The 25,410-nt window shown below is 39.6% G+C and overlaps 1 protein-coding gene across 17 annotated transcripts in view; it reads left to right on the top strand.

The window, feature by feature from the left end:
* LOC143024890 (uncharacterized) overlaps positions 1–25,410 on the top strand; it is a 330,101-nt gene that overhangs the window by 61,265 nt on the left and 243,426 nt on the right. For 16 of the 17 annotated variants that reach the window (XR_012966321.1, XR_012966322.1, XM_076184268.1 and 13 more), the window contains one exon: positions 15,249–16,023. Coding sequence is in view for 15 of the 17 variants with exons in the window: in XM_076184268.1 (XP_076040383.1) it covers positions 15,249–16,023 (775 nt within the window). In the remaining 2 variants the exon portion in view is untranslated. Of the gene's footprint in view, positions 1–9,207; positions 9,300–15,248; positions 16,024–25,410 lie in introns of all 17 variants that reach the window. The other variant, XM_076184275.1, reaches the window with a different exon arrangement.

Here is a 25,410-nt window from a genome sequence, read left to right as displayed (position 1 = left end):
GTTGTATATGGATGATGTTGTGACTGCATGAGGAGGAATGGGCGGGGGGGTGGGGGGTGGGGTAGTATGTGTGAGTAAATTTTGACGCAGCCTGAAGGGATTTCTCCCCGTCCTCTCCTTATATGCAAAGGGGGACGGAGAGGGGGGGTCGCCGATTGAATGAAGCGGCCTTGCTGTGGATGTACTGTGTCTTGCGACACTGCTTCTGACCCAGGGCGGTGGGCGGGGTGCAGGGATGACCCGTCATCCAGGAGGTGCTCAGATGAGAGGAAGGGTGGGAGGGGTGTGGAGTGTATTTAGGGATGAAATGGGTGGGAGTGTTTTTATGCCTTTCCCTTTTTGGCTACCTCCCTTGGAAGGGGGAAAAAGCCTTGGTATATGTATATGTATGTATGTCTCTGAGCACTACTCTCATTTTTCTTCCATGTGAGAAATCCTCCATCCAATTCAATAGTTGTCCATGTATGCCTCCTATTGTTTCCAGTTTATATAGTAATTTTCTGTGTGGTACTTTATCAAATGCCTTTTGTAAGTCCAGGAAGGCACAGTCTGCCCAGCCATCCCTTTCTTGAATAGAAACAAATCAAATTAATGTTACATGATCTTCCTTGTCTGAATCCAAATTGCCTTGGGTTCGGTATGTTGTTCTCCAGATATTTTGTCCATCTATCTTTGATTCTCTCCCAAATTTGAACTATTGTATTCATTAGGGACACCGGTCTGAAATTTGTTGGGTCTTCCTTATTTCCCCCCTTATATATTGGCATTTTTCCAGTCTCCTTGTAATTTTCCTTCTTTGAGTGAGCATTCAACTATTTTGTATATTTTTCCTGTTCATTAATCTATACATTCCTTTAGTATCCAGTTTGCAACTCTGTCCTGGCCAAATGATTTGTTAATGTCAAGCTTTAATATTTGATTCCTCATTTCATTCTGAATAATATTTAATTCCTTCATTTGAGGAAATCTTACTTCATATCTTTGATCACAGTTTTGTAGAATTTCTTTTTCTTTTGTGAATACAGATTTGAAATGTTTGTTCACAATATCTGCCACTTCTATATCTTCTGTGTACTCTGTTACCTTGACGTAATTTAAGTATTTCCTGTTTATTTTTTAGTTTGCCATCTGGGGTATTAGCTGCATGTTATTGTGGCAAAGTAGCATGCAGTTGATGCTTTAGGGTCTATATGGGGTGCCCCTATGGACCAGAGCCACACATCATTTTGTCTGTGATAGAGGAAGACTCTGTTCATAGAGAAATGATGACACTTTTATTAGAATGCAACTGTCCCTGGATTATGCTGTCCCCCAACCCCTTGTTACTGTCCTGTACTATTTCTCTGAATATTCATTTCCTTTTTTTCACCTACCCTGTGGTGGGGAAAAGAATGCTAGCACCAAGTCTTCCCACTTGAGTCGTAAGAGGCAACAAAAAAAACGGGATGGGGATAGGATTAGGAGTCCTGCTACCTGTAGCCCCAAAAGGGACATTCCTAAAAAAAGTAAAGGCATAAAAGGGTCTAGGAGTTTTCCAACCAGTACCCTAAGGTTTGGGTCTTTTAATGTGCATGGATGTGGTACAGATGGGAGTAAAAGGGAAGAGATAGGCAGTATGTTTGTGAGAAGAAAGATAGATGTGTTGGCATTGAGTGAAATTAAGTTTGAAAGGAAGGGGCGAGTGTGAGTTTGGGAGTGTAGTTGGGAAATTCTCAGGAGTGAAAAAGGGACGAGGGAGAGAAGGGGTGGCTATACTAGTAAGTGAAGAGATATGTAAGTGTGTAGTAGAGTGGAAAGAGGTTTCTTCAAGGTTGATGTGGATGAAGCTAAAGCTGGGAAGGGAGATGTGGGTTTTTGTATTTACCTAGTTGTATTTTGCGAGAGAAGATTTATGCTTGTAGGGACCCACAGTTGTATCTTTCTGCATCCAGTTCTTTCTTAAAGTCGTGTATAGTTTTAGCACTCACTGTTTTCTATTTCAATTCATTCCATGTATCTATCACTCTATGTGGAAAGCTATTCTTTTTCAGATCTCTTCTGTAACTGTCCTTCTTAAGTTTCTTCTTGTGTCCCCATGTATTTCTTCTGTGCCATTTAAGTAGATCATCCCTGTCAAGGATTTCCATCCCTTTCATAATTCTATAGCTGGTTATCAAATGGCCTCTTTCTCTTCTTTGCTCCAAAGTTAATAAGTTTAGTTTGTCCAATCTTTGTTCGTATGTCAACATGCTGAGTGTTGGTGCCATCTTTGTAAGTGCTCTTTGAATTCTTTCTAGTTTCCTTTTTTTTTTTTTTTTTTTTTTTTTTTTTTTTTTTTTTTTTTTTTTTTTTTTTTTTTTTTTTTTTTTTTTTTTTTTTTTTTTTTTTTTACTGGGTGTCCATAGTGATGCTATACTCTAATTTTGGTTTTATCAGTGTAACTAGGATTTTCTTCACAAAAAAAAATCCTGGTTAAACTGATAAGACCAAAATTAGAGTATGCAGCATCACTATGGACACCCAGTACAAAAAGAAAAAAACAAAACAAAACATAAACTAGAAAGAATTCAAAGAGCACTAACGAAGATGGCACCAGTTTGTATGGGTCTGGTAGTGAGAAGAGTGTAGAGGAAAGGGAGAATTTTGGATGGATTTAAATGAGTTCATAGAGGGATTAGGGAAAAATGTCAATGTAGTTGTATTGGGAGACCTTAGTGCTAGGGCAGGAAATGAACCAATAGACGGAGTGATTGGGAAGTATGGAGTTCCAGGAAAAAATCGTAGTGGAGAGTTGATGGAGATGTGTCTAGAAAAAGGGTTGATGATAGCAAATACAGTGTTTAGGAAGAAAGTCAAGCATATTTACATATGGTAGAGGGTGGTGGATGGAATTGGACTAAACAGTGGTGACCAGGAGTATGGTAGGAAGAGTTAAGGATGTATATGTTCTAAGGGGAGAGAGTGGGGGAATGTCAGATATTTTTCTGGTGGAAGGTAAGCTGAGAGTGGAGAATAGGTTGAGAAAGAGTAAAAGGGCAGAGGGTAGGGAGGTACTTAGAATGAACTGCTTAACCCCTTCCATACAGTGCCGCACACGTAGGCGTCATGAGGAGCAAGTGGATTCGCGACGCTGCCATATCAGTGTCTTGATTATATTTATTGTAGTCGCCCCTGTGTTTTTACATTCTCCCAAATGTGCCCTGAATCCCATTCTCTGTGGTTTTCAAAATTCGCGGGTGAAAGAGAGAACGATCGATATAAGCGGCGACTATATTTTATGATGCGAATATTATTTCGTTACGTCATACGGCTGGCATTGGCTGCTGCCCGCGAGATTTAAGTCCCGTACTGAAGTGGTTAAATGAGAAAGAAAAGGAGAAGGAATATAAGTAGAAGCTGAGAGAGGAGTGGGAGGTAGTGAAGGATAGAGTAGAACTAGGAGTGGAGGAGGAATGGGGATGGTTCAAGGAGGGAGTCATAAGGTGTACAAAGATGGTGTGTGGAACAAGGAGGATGGGAGGAAATAGAAGGAAGGGTAGTGAGTGGTGGGATGAAGAAGCAAAAAAATGTGGAAGAGAAGAAGAAGGCTTTCATAGATTGGTTACAAATTAGGATGAGGGAATCGTATGAGAGGTACAAAGTAAAGAGAAGAGAAGTAAAGCATAAGATAAAGAAGGCAAAGAGGAGAGCAGATGTGAAATGGGGTAAGAGTATGACAAAATTTTGAAAGTAATAAAAAGATGTTTTGGAAAGAAATGAAGAGAGGAAGAGGAGGTGAATCAAGTAGAGAAGAAAAGGTAAAAGGTGCAGATGGAGAGATGATAATGGAAGGGAAGGCAGTGAGAGGAAGGTGAATAGAATATTTTAGGGAGTTGCTAAATGTGAAGGAGGATAGGGAGGGAAAGGTGGTTGCAGTGGAAAGCGATAAGAAAATAACAGTGATGAGTGAGGAAAATGGAGGAGAAATAAGGAAAGATTAAGTGAAAGCAGCTGTTAAGATGATGAGAGCAGGTAAAGTACCTGGTCTGGATGGATGCCATGCAGAATGTCTGAAAAAAGGAGGTACAATTGTAGTGGACTGGCTAGTGAGGTTATTTAATGTTTAAGAGAGGGTAGAGTGCTGGAGGAGTGCCTGTATAGTACCACTTTACAAGGGAAAGGGGGACAAGTGTGAGTGTAATAGTTTCAGAGGGATCAACTTGTTAAGTGTAGTTGGGAAGGCTTATGGGAGGATCTTGATTGAGAGAATTAGGAGAGGAACAGAGGGAGTAATTGATGAGGAACAGTGTGGTTTTAGGACAGGTAGGGGTTGTGTAGATCAGATCTTTGTGGTAAGACAGATATGTGAGAAAGCTATAGGAAAAGGTAAGGATGTTTTTTGGGCTTTTATGGATTTGGAAAAGGCTTATGACAAGGTAGAAAGGCACTGTGGGAGGTACTGCAGATATATAGGATAGGAGGAAAGCTGTTAAGAGCCATCAAGAGTTTTTATGAGAGTATTAGAGCTTGTGTTAGGATTAGAAATGGAAAGAGTGAATGGTTTGAGGTAAAGGTGGGACTTCGTCAGGGATGTGCTATGTCGCCCTGGCTGTTCAATCTTTACATGGATGGGGTGGTGCGAGAGGTGAATGCAAGGGTAGTGGGTCAGGGGTTGGAGATGGTTAAGGAAAATGGAAAAATGTGGGAGATAAGCCGGCTGTTGTTTGCTGACGATACTCTGCTTGTAGAAGGATCAGAGGAGAGGTTGAAGAAGTTAGTGACAGAATTTGGGAAAGTGTGTGAAAGAAGGAAGCTGAAGATAAATGTAGGTAAAAGTAAGGTGATGAGATGTACAATGGGAGAGAGTGGTAGCAGACTGGAAGTGAGTATTAAGGGAGAGAGACCAGAGAAAGTGGATAGTTTTAGATACTTGGGTGCGAATGTGGCAGAAAAGGGAGGAGTGGAGGTGGAGGTAGAATGTAGATTAAGAGAAGCAAGTAAATATCTTGGGGGATTAAAAAGTGTAATGAGAAATAGACATTTGGGAATGGATGCTAAGAGGAGATTGTATGAAGGAGTGATTGTACCAACAGCACTGTACAGGGCAGAAACATGGAACATAAGAGAGGAGTTTGAATGTGTGTGAGATGAAATGTCTGAGAAGTATGATGGGGGTTACTAGGCTAGATAGAGTGAGAAATGAGGAGGTGAGGAGGAGAACAGGGGTGGAAAGGGAGTTGGGAGATAGGGTTGATGAAAAAGTATTGGGATGGTTTCGACACATGGAAAGAATGAGCAAAGGAAGATTAATAAAAGAGGTGTGGAAGGCAGAGGTGGAAGGCGTGAACATGAGGGGGCATCCTAGGATGAGATGGATGGATGGGGTAAAAGGGGCATTGGGAAAGAGAGGAATGTCTGTTGAGGAAGGACGGGAGAGGACAGAAGAAGGGATGAATGGAGAAGGGTTGTGTATGGATGATGCTGTTATGCATGATGGGGAGTGGGTGGGGGATGGGGGTGAGGGAGTATGTATGAGAAATAGATTGACGCAGCCCGAAGGGATTTCTCCCCGTCTTCTCCTTTTCTGCATGAGGGGACGGAGAGGGGGGGGGTACCAAATAAATGAAGCCGCCTTGCTGTAGATGTGCTGTGTCTTGCGACACTGCTTCTGATCCAGGGCAGTGGACAAGATGCAGGAATGACCCATCATCCAGGAGGTGCCAGGTTAAGAGGGAGGGAAGAGGGTAGAAAGGAGTGGAGTATGTAGGGGATTGAATGGGTGGGATGAATGGTGCCTATCGTGTAAGGGGAAAAAAAGCCCTTGGTATATGTATGTTTACATATTTATAAAATAATGTGGGTTGATCTTTACATTTGTCTAATATGTCCTTTTCATAATATCTTTTTTCTTCCCTAAGTATTTTTACATATTCATTTTTTAGTTGGGTGTATATTTTCCATTTCTCAGATATTTTTCTTTTTCCATCTTTTCTAGGCTTTATCTCTTCTGCCTTCTGCCTCACTGCAATTTTTATTGTACCAGGATTTTATGTATACCCTTTCCTGTTTTTGTCTAGGTACATACTTGTCCACTCCTTTATTATAGATTTCCTTCCAAATTGTCCATTTCTCTTCCACCTTTGTTTCTTCATTATTAATTTTTTCCCAGTTTGCTTCTTGAAAGAATTTTCCAAGTTTCCCAGAATCTGTTTTGTTATACATTAGTCTTCCTTTGCTGTGCTTTTAATTTATTTCTATATTTGTTTCTTCTTTTAATTCTAGTTCTAGTAGTATGTGATCACTTTTCCAATTGGTGTCTTGTATTTGATTTCATCCACAATTTCAGGTTCTGATGTGAATATCACATCCAATCATGAGGGTTCATCGTTATTTCTATATCTGGTATTTTCCTTGACCCATTGCATCAATGTGTAATCAATGGTCATTTCTAGTAATATGTTTACCCATTGATCCTCTCCACCTTTAACCTCTTCACTCCGGGGCACATCGCACGTCTGGCAGCATTAGCTGCCCGACGTGCGATGTTCTGTCATAATAATCGCATTATAAAAAATAAAGTCAGTGCTCAATCGTTCGTTCTCTTTCACCCGTGTATATTGATAACCATAGAAAATTGATGAAGCCAGTTTAGAGAGAATGGAAATTACGTAGGTACGACTACAATAAATATAATCAAGATGCCGACGTCGGCATCATCAAGTACCCACTTGCTCCTCATGCCCCCTACATAGGCGTCACTGTATGGAAGTGGTTAACAGTCATTTCTTCCCAAAATATTTTGAGTTAAAATTACCCATAATTACCAGATTTCCTTCTTTAGTGTTTCATTTAGTATTTGTCTTGTGTCTTTCAGCATTTTGGAATGTTCACTTTCATTCCATGCGTGAGTTTTAGGTGGGACATAAATCACTGCATATTTTCTATTTTTCATATCTCTATCCTCAACTCTTATCATAATCAACTCCACATTGTTCTCTCTTTCTGTGATTTTTGTCACATTTAGGCCTTTCTTGGTTAGCAACATGACTCCTCCATCCTGCTTTGTTTCTCTATTTCTGATCCAACACTTATATAATCCTTGGCCTATACTATTTGGTGGTAAAGATCCTTTCAATTTTGTCTCCACAATTCCCATTATATCTGGTTTTTCTTCTTCCAGATAGTCATTCAATTAATTTATTCCTGATATCAATCCATCTATGTTAGTATATGTTACCTTTAATGTTTTTTCTTTTCTGTCTTTTCTTCTTGCTCCTGCATTTCCTTTTCCCTTATGTACCATTTCCTCAGTCAGTCCATCACTAAAAAAAAAACTATTCTCCATTTTTTTCTTTCATTTCCTTAGCTTTCTTTTTTAGTGTTTTTTCTTTCTCTTTTTCCTCATCACTCAGTTCCTTTTTTATCCATAAATTTTTGTAGTTATTACTTTTTGCTAGTCCTCCTGTGTTTGTTAATATTTCTTCCACTATCCTCTGCGAATTTAGTTTTACTTTGAGAGGTCTGTTCTTCTCTCCAGAATATTTCCCCATTCTGTAAATTTCCTCTAATCTCCTTTTCAAGTACTTGTCCCGCCTGTATTTCTTTTAGTATTTCCCTCACTATATTCTTCTCCTCTTTTTTCATTTGGAGCCTTATTAGTCCATGTTTCTCTTTGATACCATAGATTACAATACATTATTTTTTTTTTCTATTGCGTCTCTTACCCAATCTCTTTTTTCCTTTATTACTTATATCACAGTGTCCTTTGTACTTTCGTTCATTTGTTCTTTGAGTATTTCTTTAAATAGTATTTTTTGGTTTTCTTTGTCTTTCATTTGTTTTTTAATTTTCATCATTTTTTTTTTCACCAACTTTGCCTGCCTCTATTAGTATCTTGGGCCACTTCTATTCATAGTATATATAAATGATATAGACCATGAACTAAAATCTACTGTTTCCAAATTTGCTGATGATACAAAACTGTGTGGAATGCCAAATTATCACTTAAACCAATTAAATATTCAAGAAGATTTAGATATATTACATCAATGGTCTGAAAAGTGCCTAATGAAATTTAACACAGTAAATACAAGGTAATGCACATAGGAAAAAATAACAGTAAGTACGACTACAAGTTATTTGGAAATTCATTAACAAAAGTGGATAGTGAAAAGGATCTCATCGTAATTATCAGTAACAATCTCAAATCAGTGTATTTCAGCCTCTGAGAAAGCAAATAAAATTCTAGGACTGATTGCACAATCTTTTGACTTCAAAAGTCCATCACTCATTAACAGGCTATATAAATTGTTAGTTCATCCACATTTGGAAAATGTTATTTCTGTATGATCACTGGGTCTCATTAATGACATTGACAGATTGGAAAAAAATACAATGGCGAGGCACAAAACTGATTTCAAATGTCGAAAATAAATCATACAAAAATTAACTAAAACATATGAATCTGTTTTCCCTTAAAAAGCGTAGACTCAGAGATGACTTGATACAGGTCTTTAAGATTTTAACCCCTACCATACGGGGACGTCTACGTAGGCATCATGAGGAGCAAGTGGATACATGAGGATGCCAACGTCGGCGTCTTGATTATATTTATTGTAGTCGTACCTGCGTGACCCACATACTCTGTAAACTGGCTTCATCATATTTTCTATGGTTTTCAAAATTCACGGTGAAAGAGAACGAGCGATAGAGCAGTGACTTTATTTTTTATAATGCGAGTATTATGACGCAACATCGCACGTCTGGCAGTTAATGCTGCCAGACGTGCGATGTGGCCCATATTGAGGGGGTTAAAGGGAATTGACAACATCAAAAGTGACAACATTTTCACACTGAATGAGAATCAGACAAGAAACAATGGTCTCAAACTGTCCTGAAATAAATTTGATTTGGAAGTAGGTAGAAACAACTTTGTCAACCGTGTAGTTAATGAATGGAATAAACTTCCTGCAGAGGCAGTGCAATGTAGTTCAGTTCGAAGCTTTAAGAATCATTTAGATAAACACCTAAGCATGATGCTGTAATGACTATCATTTATTTTATATTATTTGTTTATTTGTTTTATAATTTATCCGTTTGTTTATTATAATTTGCTTCTCATTTTTTATTAGTTAGTCATTTAATTATTATTTACTATTTACCTGTTTGTCTATTATTTAACTATACCTATGCATTTATTTGTGTATTTCATTCATCATTTACATATAGTTTTTATTTATTCATTCACAGTCGAACCTCGAAAGCCCGGACTAATTGGGGGGAAGGGCGAAAAGTCTGCCAAAAGTCTGGTCATCGAAAATGTCGCCCTAACACCCGTAAATGTTCGTAGCGGTATACGTATAAGTAATATATGATATGGCATAGAAACACATAAGAATAATACTCTAACACTGTAATAATAACAATACTGTAATAATAATACTATAATACTAATACAGTAATTCTGTAATACAGGCATGTGAATGTACTGTACATACAGTGTACTGTACTGTATTTTTTTTATTACGTACACTGTAAATATCGGAAGGTATGCACACAGGACAGTGGTAGCGGCCAGGGTTGCCGCGTTTTCTACACTGCCGTGTAGAATGGGAGTGTTGCCATACCAGGGCATACATTTTTCTCGACCGTGTGCAGACTTTCATAGCAAGATATACTTGTCAAACTTTGACAAAATGTTGGTTCTAGTTTTTTTTATTCTTGAATGTATATAAGGCCCCCGTTCCCTAACATATTCAGTAAGATGTAAAAATTATTTTTTTATATTATCGCTAAAAGAAAGCTGAAACTTTAGCATAGAATTTTTTTCTACACCGTAAAAACGTATCTTTTGGGGTATAATGTTTTATAAGTAACACAATTACCAATAAAAGTCATATTTTGATGTACCATTTATTATTTGATAACTAGTTCTATGATTTTTAAACAAAAGTTTGAGTTTTTGAATGTTTTCAACAGCCCACTGATATGTAGAAAAAAATTCCTCATATCCTTGTGCCGTTTCCACATGCCGCTAATTTACTACGTTTTGGTACAAAATACTACGAAACGGCACCCTGGTGGCGGCTTGACTGGGTCGGGTTTGAGTACACGTGTACGGCCGTCGCTGCCTCCTACCGGGCAAATAGGGAACTTTGCTTGAAAAGTACGCCCTTTGTTCATTTCGACCGGTCATACGAGGGTCCGGGCATTCGGGGTCCGGACTTTCGAGGTTCGACTCTATTTGTTTATTATGATTTTTCTCACATCCAACCAAAAGGTCTCCTGTCGGCATGCTCCCTCTTTGTAATCCTTTGTATCGTTTAATTAACTTCCCTTAACAAAGTTTCATTTTTATTTGGGTCATCATTTTTCATCTTTTCATTATCATTTTTTACTGTAGCTAGTTCCTTCTTCATTTCTTCCATTTCCCTGATTAGTAGTGCATTTTTCTTTCTCAATTCACTCCTTTGTAAAATTGGTTATTTTCATTTCAAATATTTCTTGGTTCATTAGTATGTTTTTGAAATCCATATTTCTTTCTGTTCTGAATCCATGGAATAATTTGTCTTCATATCTAGAACTATCAATATTACAATTTTTTTCCTAACCACTCCCAAAGGTGATTCATACTTACTCATATCTAGTCTTCTTTTGATTGTCTCAGTGTATGTTGGTTTATCATAATTTTTATCCATTTCACTTCTTTTTTTTAATTCTTACTAAACTTAATCACTTTGCTACAACACGGTTCTACCACTCACCATCACCCTCCTTCTGTTTGTTTACAACTAGGTATTGTGCCACTTTTTGTCAATGAATTGCAATATTTAGTGTTAGCTCGAGAGCGTTCTCAGGCACATTCGCTTCATTCAACTGTCAGTGTGTGTATTTCCCTAGTTGTATTATACGGGAAGGGAGCTATGCTCATGGTGACCTGTCTTTATATCTTTCAGGATCAAGTTTTTTCTTAAAATCTTGAATTGTGTTTGCACACACTAGATTATTCCAGATATCCAGCACTCTGTATGGGAAGTTTTTTTTTTTTTTCAGATCTCTTCTATAGTCATCCTTATTGAGTTTCTTTTTGTGTCCTCTTGTTTTTCCATTGCCACTTTTAGTAAATCATTCCTATCCAGGATTTCCATTCTTTTCATTATTCTATAGATAGTAGGTCACCTTTTTCTCTTCTCTGCTGCAGTGTTCGTAGTTCCAATTTGGATAATCTTTGTTCGTATGTTAATTTGGAAAGAGCTGGTGCCAACTTTGTCATTGCTCTTGGTATTCTCTCTAATTTCTTTATATTCTTTTTAGTTCTGGGTGTCCATAGTGTCACTGTGTATTCCAGTTTTGGTCTTATTACTGTAACTAATATTTTTTTCATCATTTCTTCATCCACAGAGTCAAATGCCACTTTCATTGACCTAGGTTGAAGGTTTCTCCGACTATTTTGTTGATATGTTTGTCCAGTGCCATGTCTTTACTGATTATTACTCCAAGGTCTCTTTCTGAGTTCACTTTTTTTATTTCTTCTTCACCAATTTTATAATTTTTTTATATTCTGTTTTTACTCTTTCCAAACTCCATTATACTACATTTCTTGATATTGAAGTTCACATCCCATTTTTGAGTCCATTTCCAGATTTTGTCCAAGTCTGATTGTAATGAATCGCAGTCCTCTTCTGTGCTTACTTCAGTATTTTTGCATCATCTGTGAAGAAATTCATAGAACACTCCATTCCTTCATCCATGTCATTTATATATATGGCAAACATGATTGGAGCCAGCACTGACCCTTGCGGGACACCACTTATCATTTCTTCCCATTTCGAGTATATGTCTCTAATTACTACCCTCATTTTTCTCCCAGTCAGGAAGGCTTCCATCCATTCCAATAATTTACCTCCGATGCCACCTATTGATTCTATTTTTCTTATTGATTTCGTCGCTGATTTCCTTCTGTGTTACAATTATTTCCTTCATTGGGGGATTTCTCTCTCTCTATTCACTCACAGTTAGGTGAGTTCTCAATTGTGAATACCAATTTGAAATGATTGTTCATAATTTCTGCCATTTCTTGTTCTTCTGTATAATCATAATTTCCCTGGTGCAGGTTTTCTATTTCTTGTTTGTCTTTTAGTTTACCATTCACATATCTTTAAAATAGGTTAGGTTGTTCCTTGCATTTTTCTATTATTTCTTTTTCATGGTTTCTCTTTTCATCTCTGCGTATTTTTACATAATCATCTCTTAGTTACTGATTGCTTGCTAACTGATCATTAATATTTTTAGTGGGCATAGTTAAGTTTTGTTTTAATGCCTTCAGTACAGTTACATTAAGTTGATGGATGCATCAGTTTGCTGTTATAGTATGCTATGGTTTGTAACTACAAAGGTTCCAGTTTCATTTTTAGTGGCTACTGATAACTGATGGGGAAGATGGGCAGAATATTTTAGGGAGTTGCTAAATGTGAAGGAGGATAGGGAGGGAAAGATAGTTGCAGTGGGAAATGCTAAGAAAATGAGAGTGATGAGTGAGGAAAATGGAGGAGAAATAAGGAAGGATGAAGTGAAGGCAGTTGTTAACCACTTCAGTACGGGACTTAAATCTCGCGGGCAGCAGCCAATGCCAGCCGTATGACGTAACGTAATAATATTCGCATCATAAAATATAGTCACCGCTTATATCGATCGTTCTCTCTTTCACCCGCGAATTTTGAAAACCACAGAGAATGGGATTCAGGGCGCATTTGGGAGAATGTAAAAACACAGGGGCGACTACAATAAATATAATCAAGACGCCGATATGGCAGCGTCGCGAATCCACTTGCTCCTCATGACGCCTACGTGTGCGGCACCGTATGGAAGGGGTTAAGATGATGAAAGCAGGTAAGGCACCTGGTCTGGATGGATGCCTAAAAAAAGGAGGTACAGTGATGGTGGACTGGCTGGTGAGGTTATTTAATGTTTGCTGGAGAGAGGGTAGAGTGCCGGAGGACTGGAGGAGTGCCTGTATAGTTCCTCTTTACAAGGGAAAAGGGGACAAGTGTGAATGTAGTAGTTTCAGAGGGATTAGCTTGTTAAGTGTAGTTGGGAAGGCTTATGGGGGGATCTTGATTGAGAGGATTAGGAGAGGAACAGAAGGAGTAATTGGTGAGGAACACTGTGGATTTAGGACGGGTAGAGGTTGTGTAGATCAGATCTTTGTGGTAAGACAAATATGTGAGAAAGCTATAGGAAAGGGGAATGATGTTTTTGGGCTTTTATGGATCTGGAAAAGGCTTACGATAGGGTAGACAGAAAGGCACTGTGGGAGGTACTGCAGATATATGGGATAGGAGGAAAGCTTTTGGGAGCTGTCAAGAGTTTTTATGAGAGTAGTAGAGCTTGTGTCAGGATTAGAAATGGAGAGAGTGAGTGGTTCGAGGTAAAGGTGGGACTTCGTCAAGGATGCGTTATGTCGCCTTGGCTGTTCAACTTATACATGGATGGGGTAGTGCGAGAGGTAAATGCAAGGGTGGTGGGTCAGGGATTGGAGATGGTTAAAGAAAATGGAGAAAAGTGGGAGGTGAGCCAGCTGTTGTTTGCTGACGACACTGTGCTTGTGGCAGGATTGGAGGAGGGACTGAGGAAGTTGGTGACAGAGTTTGGGAGAGTATGTGATAGAAGAAAGCTAAAGTTAGATGTGGGTAAAAGTAAGGTGATGAGATGGACAAGGGGTGAAAGTGGCAGTAGACTGGAAGTGAGCATTAAGGGAGAGCGACTGGAGGAAGTGGATAGTTTTAGATACTTGGATGCAAATGTGGCAGGAAAAGGTGGAGTGAAGGTGGAGGTAGAATGTAGATTGAGAGAAGCAAGTAAATGCCTTGGTGGATTGAAGAGTGTAATGAGGAATAGACATTTGGGAATGGATGCTAAGAGGAGGTTATATGAAGGAGTGATTGTGCCAACAGCACTGTAGGGGGCAGAAACATGGAACATAAGAGAGGAAGAGAAAAGGAGTTTGAATGTGTTTGAGATGAGGTGTCTGAAAAGTATGATGGGGGTTACTAGGCTAGATAGAGGTGAGGAGGTTAGGAGAAGAATGGGGGTGGAAAGGGAGTTGGGAGATAGGGTTGATGAAAGAGTATTAGGATGGTTTGGACACATGGAAAGAATGAGTGAAGAAAGACTAGTAAAAAAGGTATGGAAGGCAGATGTGGAGGGAGTGAACATGAGGGGACGTCCTAGGATGAGGTGGATGGATGGGGTGAAGGGGGCTTTGGGGAAGAGGGGAATGTCTGTTGAGGAAGGACGGGAGAGGACAGAAGACAGGGGTGAATGGAGAATGGTTGTGTATGAATGATGGTGTGATGCATGAGGTGGAATGGGAGGTAGTATGTGTGAGCAAAATTTGATGCAGCCCGAAGGGATTTCTCCCCGTCTTCTCCTTTTATGCATGGGGGGATGGAGAGGGGGGGTCGCCGATTTAATGAAGCGGCCTTGCTGCGGATGTGCTGTGTTTTGTGACACTGCTTCTAACCCAGGGCAGTGGACAAGGTGCAGGGATGACCCGTCATCCAGGAGGTGCTAAGATAAGAGGGAGGGTGGAGGGGTGTGGAGTGTATTCAGGGATGGAATGGGTGGGAATGATTTTATGCCTTTCTCTTTTTGGCTACCTCCCTTGTAAGGGGGAAAAAGCCTTGGTATATATATGTATGTACTGATAACTGCCACTTTCCTCATTTTTCCATGTACAGTTGGCAATTTTGACAGCTAAGTGTCTTTTGTCATCAGCTTATCTCCTTTAATTAACCCCTTCACTACGGGCCAAAATCTCACGGGCAGCATTAGCTGCCAGACGTGCGATGTTGCGTCATAATACTCGCATTATAAAAAATAAAGTTACCGCTGTATTGCTCGTTCTCTTTCAGCCGTGAATTTTGATAACCATAGAAAATATGATGAAGCCAGTTTACAGAGTATGGGGGGTCACGCAGGTAACAACTACAATATATATAATCAAGACGCCGACATCGGTATCCTCGCGTACCTACTTGCTCCTCATGATGCCTACATAGGCGCCATCGTATCGAAGGGGTTAAGGTTTAGGAGTAACCACAGACTGGAGGAGCTAAAGTTTTCTCTGTAACATCCCTTCAGACAAGATACCTTACTGTAAATTTTATTCTCTCAAATGGTTAGTTATGTTATTCAGCTTAGGAAAGGCCACTACAGTAAAGGTATATCAGTTCAATCCTTTAGTTCATATATACATTGTGTTATTAATTGGCTTCTCTTTATATCCTCAGGTTAAGGATAAGTATGGCTGTGCAGGGAATTATACTGGTTGTAAAAGCCAGTGGCTTTTGCTGGGATGAAATTGTTTTCACCAGAGATAACTTCCTCTCTAGAAAGAAATGCAGTGAGAACATTATAGATATAGAAAAAATTGAAACAAAATTGTGGACTGAGTTCAACAGTACTAAAACAGAAAGAAGAGTTTTTATTTTTGCAGCCAAAGAGGCAAAGAAGGGTTCAACAATAGTGCAAGCCACTGTAGATGGCTTTAATAGTGCTGTTAAGTATGATGATGATAGGATTGATGTAGAGTTACCAGGTGATGGTGTAATTACACAGACTGAAAAAATCAAAGAAATCAATGTCGAAGGACTTTATTTTGCTCATTACCTCCGGGAAGTAGAAATATCTCAAATATATAGAAGATTGACTATAAAATACTTAAAGGACCAATGTAGAAAATACATTCAGTATAATGAGTATTGCCCAAGTGTGTTACAAATCTGCCTCCATGATTCTATTCCCCATGTCATTGACTATGCATGGGGATATAGAATACAGAACTCTATCCTCCAGCGCCAGCATTTGGATACACTGATGTCATGGCTGTCAACACTAGGTGGAGCATGTTCAGCCCTTGGTGACTATAACAGGATATTTGCTGAGCGTGCAGGTGCCATTTCTCAGAGACAGTTGCAAATTGCAGCATCTCTTGGTGATCCTTTGCTTGTTGCACGTTGTCGCCTTTATACTGCAATCTCACTCATTCAGCAACGGAAATACAAGGTAAGCTTAAGTGACTTTTTCATGAACACTTGTGTGTATAACTTAATCCAATGACCTAATTCTCTCTTGCAGAAGACCTGCATTCCTTGAGGTAAAGCTATGCCCATCAGTTCAGCCCATAAATTACCCAGTGAAGAATTTTTTTGTTGCTGTCTAGAGTGAGTGAAAGACATTATAGTATAATGTGTTTTGTCTTCTGTGTGGTGGTTGCATCATGGACAGTTAATGTCTTGCTAGGGTGATTCTGCATTGGTACTGTTTTAGTGTGGGGTGTTGCTCTTAATGTAGGGATGCCAATACAACTCTGTATTTCTTGGAAGGGATTTCTCTGCCGAGTCAAATTCTAGGTGAGTTTAGTGATAAAAAGTTGATAAAAATGACTGCTTTGTGATCTGTGTATGTGTTTTTGTATGGGCATGCCATTGGACACTGGGTGTAAGTTAGATATTCTGGCAAAATATTGCTGAGGCTACTTTTATACCATGTATTTGTATATGATGCAAGGGGTTATTTGGTTTTTAGAGCTCTTACATGTAACTGTGTACCTATCTTCCTCATGTGCTATTGTATGGAAAGGATTTTAGTTTCTGAGTAGATATTCTGTGGTGTTTTGGTGCAGTTTGATGTTATTCTTAAGGTTTTATTTTGTGTTTTTTGATAGGCTGTCCATGATTTCTTAATTGTTTGCTACCATGCTGTGGATGCATTGTGAGTAGTTTTTATGAGTTGTTTGTGTACAGTTTTTACTTTCTGCTGTCCAAATTCTATACTTACAATTGCTCTGAGTAGGTTCAGCATTCACTGTGAGGTCTTCTAATTGTATGAAGGTCAAGTATGTGTCAAATGTGAGGCCAAGTGTTTTGGAGTTTTCGGCCTAGTTGTATTTTATGGCAAGGGGAGCTATGCTCATGGTGACCCGTTTTTGTATCTCGCAAGATCAAGTTTGTTCTTAAATTCTTGTATGTTGTTTGCACACACTATTTTTTCATCCAATTTGTTCCAGATATCTATCACTCTGTGGGGAGCTGGTTTTTTCAGGTCTCTTCTGTAGCTGTCCTTTTTGAGTTTCATTGCATGTCCTCTCGTTTTTCCTCTGTCCCAATTTAATAAGTCCTCTCTATCAAGGTGTTACTATCCTTTCATAATCCTGTATATGGTTAGTAGGTCCCCTCGTTCTCTTCTTTGTTCCAGGGTCGGCAATTCCAGTTCAGCCAGTCTTTGTTCATATGTCAAGTTTGAAAGTGTTGGGGCCATCTTTGTCATTGCACTTAGTATTTTTTCTAATTTTCTTATATTCTTTTTTGTACTGGATGACCATATCAGCGCTGCATATTACAAAGGATTACAAAGGCTGAGCAAACCGACAGGAGACCTTTTGATCCATATCTAGGTCGCATACGAAAAAAAAAAATCATATTAATAATAAAATAACAAATAAAAACTATAATAATGTAAATAACAAATAAAATACATAAATAAATGCATAGGTATAGTTAAATAATAAACAAACAGGTAAATAGTAAATAATAATAAATTGACATATAACTAATAATAAATAAAAATCAGACAGACAAAAGATAACAAAACAAAAACAAATAATATAAGATAAATTATAATTATTACAGCATCTTACTTAGGTATTTATCTAAATGATTCTTAAAGCTTTGAACTGAACTACATTACACTACCTGTGCAGGAAGTTTATTCCATTCATTAACTACACGGTTGGCAAAGTTGTTTCTACCCACTTCCTAATTGAATCTATTTCCGGACAGTTTGAGACCGTATTCCAGTTTTGGCCTTATCAGTGTTTGTAATATTTTCTTAATCATTTCCTTATCCAGGTATTTAAAAGCCACCTTTATTGATCTCAACAAATTTTATGATTCTCCGACTATTTTGTTCATATGTTTATCTGGCGACATGTCTTTGGTGATGATTACTCCTAGGTCCCTTTCAGAATTTACTTTCCTCTTTTTCATCAATTTTATACTGTCCTGATGTTCTGTTCTTGCTTTTCCCTAATTTGATTATATTGCATTTCTTGATGTTGAATTCTACTTCCCATCTCTTACTCCACTCTGAGACTTTGTTCAGATCACTCTGTAATGACTCGCAGTCTATTTCGGAGCTTATTCTCTTTAATAACTTTGTGTCATCCGCAAAGAAATTCATGTAACATTCAATACTTTTGTCCATGTCATTCACATATATAGCAAACATTATCGGAGCTAGTACTGACCCCTGTAGGATGCCACTACTCATTTCTTTCCATTTTGAATATTTGTCTCTGAGCACTACTCTCATTTTTCTTTCATGTGAGAAATCCTCCATCCAATTCAATAGTTTTCCATGTATGTCTCCTATTGTTTCCAGTTTATTTAGCAATTTTCTGTGTGGTACCTTATCAAATTTGTAAGTTCAGGAAGGCACAGTCTGCCCAGCTGTCCCTTTCTTGCAATATAGCTATCAATCTTGAATAGAAACAAATCAGTGGTACATGATCTTCCCTGTCTGAATCCAAATTGCCTTGGGTTCAGTATATTGTTCTCTAGATATTTTATCCATGTATTTTTGATGACTCTCTCACAAATTTTAACTATTGTATATGTTAGGGACACCGGTCTATAATTTGTTGAGTCTTCCTCATTTCCCCCCTTATATATTGGCATTTTTCCAGTTTCCAGGTAATTTTCCTTCTTTTGAAATTCTTGCCCCTCCTGTATTTCTTTTGAAATTCTTGTCCCTCCTCCTGTATTTTACTTGGTGACTTCAATGCCCGAGTCGGAAGAGATCACAACCTCTGGAAAGGTATCAAAGTCAACGCCAATGGAACACTCCTCCTGACAAAATGTGCAGAACATGACCTAGTGATCACAAGCACCCTGTTTCGCCAGAAAAACAAATGCAAAGTCTCGTGGCAACATCCACATTCTAAACACTGGCACCTGATTAATTACGTCATTGTAAGAGCTAGAGACCCACAAGACGTCTTGAAAACAACTGTAGCCATGGGTACAGATGACTGTTGGACAGACCATCGTCTGATTTCATCTACCATGAGTATGAAGATCCGACCCAAGAGGAAACATCAAGGCCAAAACAACACAAAGAAATTTAATGTTGACAGTCTTCAAGATGCCGCGAAAGTAGAGAAATTCCATCAAACACTACATGAAAAATTATCACGGCAGGAAGTGAAACTATCAACACCCATTGAAGAACACTGGAGCCAACTGAAAGTAGCCATTATGGACACCTGCAAAGAAACCATCAGATACAAGACCAAGAAACATCAAGACTGGTTCGACGAAAATGACGAACAACTCAAACAACTTATTGACAAAAAGAGGAAAGCCTTCATTGCCTCCCAGAATGATCAGAGATCCAGTGCAAAACGCAAGCAACATCAAGAATGTAAAGCCGAAGTTCAGAAAATCACTCGAAACCTTGCAGATGCCAACGACTCCAGAGGCTTCTTCAGTGCCACCAAAGCAATCTTTGGACCATCAGCCAGTGGTCAAGCCCCACTGAGAAGCAAGGACAGTTCAACCATCCTCAAAAGCAATGCCGAAATAAATGCGAGATGGAAAGAACACTTCGAAGACCTCCTAAATCAAGACACCACTTTCGACAGTGACGTCCTAAACTCTGTTCCAAAACAACCAATTGAAGATTCTCTAAGCGACTTACCAACCCTTAATGAAGTGAAAGAAGCCATCAACACCCTGAAGAACAACAAGGCTGGTGGGCTGGACGGGATCCCTGCTGAGATTTATAAAATCGGTGGTAACTTACTCCACTACCAACTGCACCAGCTCCTCATCAAGATCTGGACCAATGAGGAGTTACCATCTGACCTCAGAGATTCAGCCATTATAACTACAAGAGAAAGGGAGAATGATCTGAATGTGGAAATTACAGGGGAATCTCCCTGTTGGCAACTGCTGGTAAGGTACTTGCTAGGATTATGAACAACTGCTTAAAACCTCTGGCTGAGAAAATCCTTCCAGAGACTCAAACAGGTTTTAGACCGACTCGGAGAACAACTGATATGATTTTCACCTTGCGTCAACTCCAAGAAAAATGCCGTGAACAATACCAACCATTGTACATGGCCTTCATTGATCTGACCAAGCCGTTCAACTCTGTGTCAAGAGAACTTCTTTGGAACACTCTCTCCACCTATGGATGCCCTCCAAAGTACATTCGCATCCTAAGACTCCTCCATGATGGCATGTTTGCAACTGTATTGGTCAATAATGGAACAACTGATCCTTTCCAAGTAAATACGGGAGTAAAACAAGGATGTGTAATCGCCCCAACATTGTTTATCATCTTTATTGCCATCATCCTGCACATCAGGAATAGAAATTGTCTATCGAACCCAGGGGAAACTGTTCAATCTTGCCCGTCTCAAGTCCAAAACTAAGACATCCTCCTGCTCTCTGATTGAGTTCCAATATGCAGACGACAACAGCATTGCAGCTCTTTCAGAAGAGGACCTTCAATGGATCCTGAATGCCTTCAACAAAGCATACAACTCCCTTGGTCTCACCATCAACTCCAAGAAGACCCAGATACTATATCAACCATCTCCTAATGATCCAACCAGAAGAGAACCATCAATCAAGCTTGGAGAAACAACCCTCGAAAACGTGGATCATTTCCCTTATCTTGGTAGTTATCTATCATCAGATCTTGACCTGAATGATGAGATTCAACATCGACTGAAGTGTGCTGGAACTGCCTTCGGTCGTCTCCGCAACAGAATCTTTCAAGACCATGATATCAGAACCGACACCAAAATGGCTGTGTACAACGCAGTAGTCATCCCAACACTTCTGTACGCATCCGAAACCTGGACAACGTACCATCGTCATCTGGACACGTTGGAAAAGTTTCATCAAAGATGTCTACAAAGTATCCTGAACATCAGTTGGGAAGATAGAAGAACTAATGTCTGATGACCGTTTACCAAAACAGATTTTCTATTCTCAACTGAAAGAAGGGAATCGGAAGAAAGGACAGAAGAAGAGATACAAGGATCTGTTGAAGGCCAACATGAAAAAGTGTAACATCGACTTCAACAACTGGGAAGAAAATGCAAGAGACCGAAACTTCTGGAGGTCCACCATTCGCGAAGGAACAACAACATTCGTAACAAACCGATGTGAAGAGTTGGAAGAAAAGCGAAGAAGGAGGAAGGAGAGGCAACTCCAACCAAAACCAGATCTCCCGCAAGGAACAACGTGTCCAACATACGGAAGATCCTTCAAAGCTCGAATTGGTCTCATCAGCCACCTTCGGGTGCACAAATAACCACACTCAGACCAGAACAAAGACCATCATCCTCTGAAGAGAGAGAGATAGCCACAACGACGACAATTTCTTTTAGTATTTCCCTCACTATATTGTTTAATATGACCATTGGGTGCTTCTTAAATTCATAGAAATTAGAAGTGAGGGTGAGCAGTGTCATTGAGGGATACAGACATTTTTCTTTGTGCCAGCTGAGGTTGTAGCTCACTGAGGTATGCTCAAGTGTTTTGGGCAGCTATTTTGTAGTTGCAGTGTTAGGCTGTTATTGTTACGTCATCTGCATATATGAGTACTATGTCTAGCTCTGTTTTTGAGGTCTGGATGTCATGTGGTATATAGTATTGTTTCCTGATAGAGTTGTTTGTAGGTACAGTAACATGCACAGACATTGCAAGGGGCAGGTGCTTTGGGCTGGAAATTGGGCATTTCTCTTTTGTATTATTCGTGTGTAGTTACCTAGTTGTATTTACCTAGTTGTATTTTATGGGAAGGGGAGCTATGCTTGTGGTGTCCCATCTTCATATCTTGTTTTATATAGATTGTTTTTAAATTTGTGTATTGTTTTTGCACACACCACTTTCTCATCTAACTTGTTCCAAATGTCTATTACCGTGTGGGGAAAGCTGTTCTTTTTCAGGTCTCTTCTATAACTGTCTTTCTTTATTTTCTTTCCATGTCCTCTTGTAACTCTAATATCCCATTTTATTAGATCCTCTCTATCAACAGTTTCAATGGCTTTCATGATTCTGTAAATAGTTATCAAGTTTCCTCTCTTCTTTGCTCTAATGTCTGTAGCTCAAGTTTTGCTAGTCTCTCTTCATATGATAGTTCTGAGAGTGTTGGTGCCAATTTCGTAATTGCTCTTTGTATTCTTTCAAGTTTTGTTGTACATTTTTTTGTACATGGTGACCACGTCGTCGCTGCATACTCCAATCTGGGTGTTATCAAAGTGACCAGTATTTTCTTCACCATTTCTTCGTCCAGGTATGTCAATGCCACTTTGATTGATCTTATTAAATTATAAGTTTCTCAAAAAAATTTGTTTATATGTTTCTCAGGGGACATATTATTCATAATAATGACTCCCTGGTTCTTCTCATTTTCTACTTTTTAAATTTCTTCCTCTTCCAATTTATATGATCCCAATATTCTTTTTTTTTGCTTCTTCCAAATTCCATTATACCACACTTCTTAATATTGAATTCCATCTCCCATTTCCTACTCCATTCCCATACTTTATTGAGATCACTCTGTAGTGACTCACTGTTGTCTACAGCATTCACATTTTTCAAAAAATTTTCATCATCCGCAAAGAAGCTCATATAACTTTCAATTCCTTTATCCATATCATTAATATATATAGCAAACGTTATTGGGGCCAGAACTATTCCTTGTGGAACTTCACCAATCACTTCATCCAAATTAATGTTTGTATCTTATCACCGCATTCTTCTTTTATGCAAGAAGTCTTCCATCCACTTCAGCAGTTTGCCCTGTATTCCTTCTGCAGGTTCTAATTTCTTTAGCAATTTCTTATGTGGCATACATACATATACCAAAGGCTTTTTCCCCCTTACACGGGGGGTAGCCAAAAAAAAAAGGCATAGAAATCACTCCCACCCATTTCATTTCTCATATATTTCACTCCCCTCCACCCTCCTCCCTCCCTCCTATCTTGGCACCTCCTGGATGACGGGTCATCCCTGCATCCTGTCCACTGCCCTAGGTCAGAAGCAGTGTCGTAAGACACAGCACATCCACAGCAAGGCCGCTTCATAAATTTGGCGACCCCCCCTCTCCGTCCCCTCATGCAGAAAAGGAGAAGACGGGGAGAAATCCCTTCGGGCTGCGTCAAATTTTTCTCATACATACTCCCTCACCCCTATCCCCCACCCACTCCCCCTCAATGCATCACAGCCTCATCTATACACAACCCTTCTCCATTCACCCCTATCTTCTGTCCTCTCCCATCCTTCCTCCACAGACATTCCTCTCTTTTGTAATGCCCCTTTCACCCCATCCATCCATCTCATCCTAGGACAGCCACTCATATTCACTACTTCCACCTCCGCCTTCCACACTTCTTTTATAATCTTTCTTCACTCATTCTTTCCGTGTGTCCAAACCATCCTAATACTCTTTCATCAACCCTATCTCCCAGCTCCCTTTCCACCCCTGTTCTCCTCCTCACCTCCTCATTTCTCACTCTATCTAGCCTAGTAACCCCTATCATACTTCTCAGACATTTCATCTCAAACACATTAAAACTCCTTCTCTCTTCCTCTCTCATGTTCCATGTTTCTGCCCCGTACATTGCTGTTGGCACAATCACTCCTTCATATAACCTCCTCTTCGCATCCATTCCCAGATGTCTATTTCTCATTACACTTTTTAATCCACCAAGGCATTTACTCGCTTCTCTCAATCTAAATTCTACCTCTACCCCCACTCCTCCCTTTCCTGTCACATTTGCACCCAAGTATCTGAAACTATCCACTTCCTCCAGTTTCTCACCCTTAATGCTCACTTCCAGCCTACTGTCACTCTCTCCCCTTGTACATCTCATCAACTTACTTTTGCCCACATTTATCTTCAGCTTCCTTCTTTCACACACCTCAAACTCTGTCACTAACTTCCTCAATCCCTCCTCTGATCCTGCTACAAGCACAGTGTCATCAGCAAACAACAGCTGGCTCACCTCCCACTTTTCTCTATTTTCTTTAATCATCTCCAACACCTGACCCACTACCCTTGCATTCACCGCTCGCACCACCCCATCCATGTAAAGATTGAACAGACAGGGCGACATAACACATCCCTGACGAAGTCCCACCTTTACCTCAAACCATTCACTCTCTCCATTTCTAATCCTAACGCAAGCTCTACTACTCTCATAAAAACTCTTGACTGCTCTTAACAGCTTTCCTCCTATCCCATATATCTGCAATACCTCCCACAGTGCCTTCCTGTCTACTCTGTTGTAAGCCTTTTCCAGATCCATAAAAGCCCCAAAAACATCCTTACCTTTTCCTATAGCTTTCTCACATATCTGCCTTACCACAAAAATCTGATCTACACATCCCCTACCTGTCCTAAACACACATTGTTCCTCACCAATTACTCCCTCTGTTCCTCTCCTCATCCTCTCAATCAAGACCCTCCCATAAGCCTTCCCAACTACACTCTACAAGCTGATCCCTTTGTAACTACTACACTCACACTTGTCCCCCTTTCCTTTGTAAAGCGGAACTATACAGGCACTCCTCCAGTCCTCCGGCACTCTACCCTCTCTTCAGCAAACATTAAATAACCTCACCCGCCAGTCCACCATAACTGTACCTCCTTTCTTCAGACATTCTGCATGGCATCCATCCAACCCAGGTGCCTTACCTGCTCTCATCATCTTAACAGCTGCTTTCACTTCATCCTTCCCTATTTCTCCTCCATTTTCCTCACTCATCACTGTTATTTTCTTAGCGCTTCCCACTGCAACCACCTTTCCCTCCCTATCCTCCTTCACATTTAGCAACTCCCTAAAATACTCTGCCCACCTTCCTCTCACTGCCTTCTCTTCCATTTTCATCTCTCCATCTGCACCTTTTACCTATTCTTCTCTACTTGATTTTCCTCCTCTTCCTCTTTTAATTTCCTTCCAAAACATCCTTTTATTACTTTCAAAATTTTCTGTCATACTCTTTCCCCATTTCACATCTGCCTCTTTGCTTCCTTTATCTTATGCTTAACTTCCTTTCTCTTTACTTTGTACCTCTCATACAATTCCCTCGTCCTAATTTGTAGCCAATCTATGAATGCCTGCTTCTTCTCTTTTACACCCTTCTTTGCTTCCTCATCCCACCATTCACTACCCTTCCTTCTATTTCCTCCCGCCCTCCTTGTTCCACACACCATCTTAGCACACCTTATGACTCCCTCCTTGAACCATCCCCCATTCCTCCTCCACTCCTAGTTCTACTCTATCCTTTACTCTCTCCCACTCTTCTCTCAACTTCTTATACTCATTCTCCTTTTTTTCCTCTTGATGTGGCACCTTATCAAAAGTTTTTT

This window comes from Oratosquilla oratoria, chromosome 4 (assembly GCF_046742065.1).
Source record: "Oratosquilla oratoria isolate Oo_2021 chromosome 4, ASM4674206v1, whole genome shotgun sequence".
In the NCBI taxonomy this organism is placed as follows: Eukaryota; Metazoa; Arthropoda; class Malacostraca; order Stomatopoda; family Squillidae; genus Oratosquilla; species Oratosquilla oratoria.
Note: the sequence above shows the minus strand (reverse complement) of the source record. Positions and strands in the feature narration are given on the sequence as shown.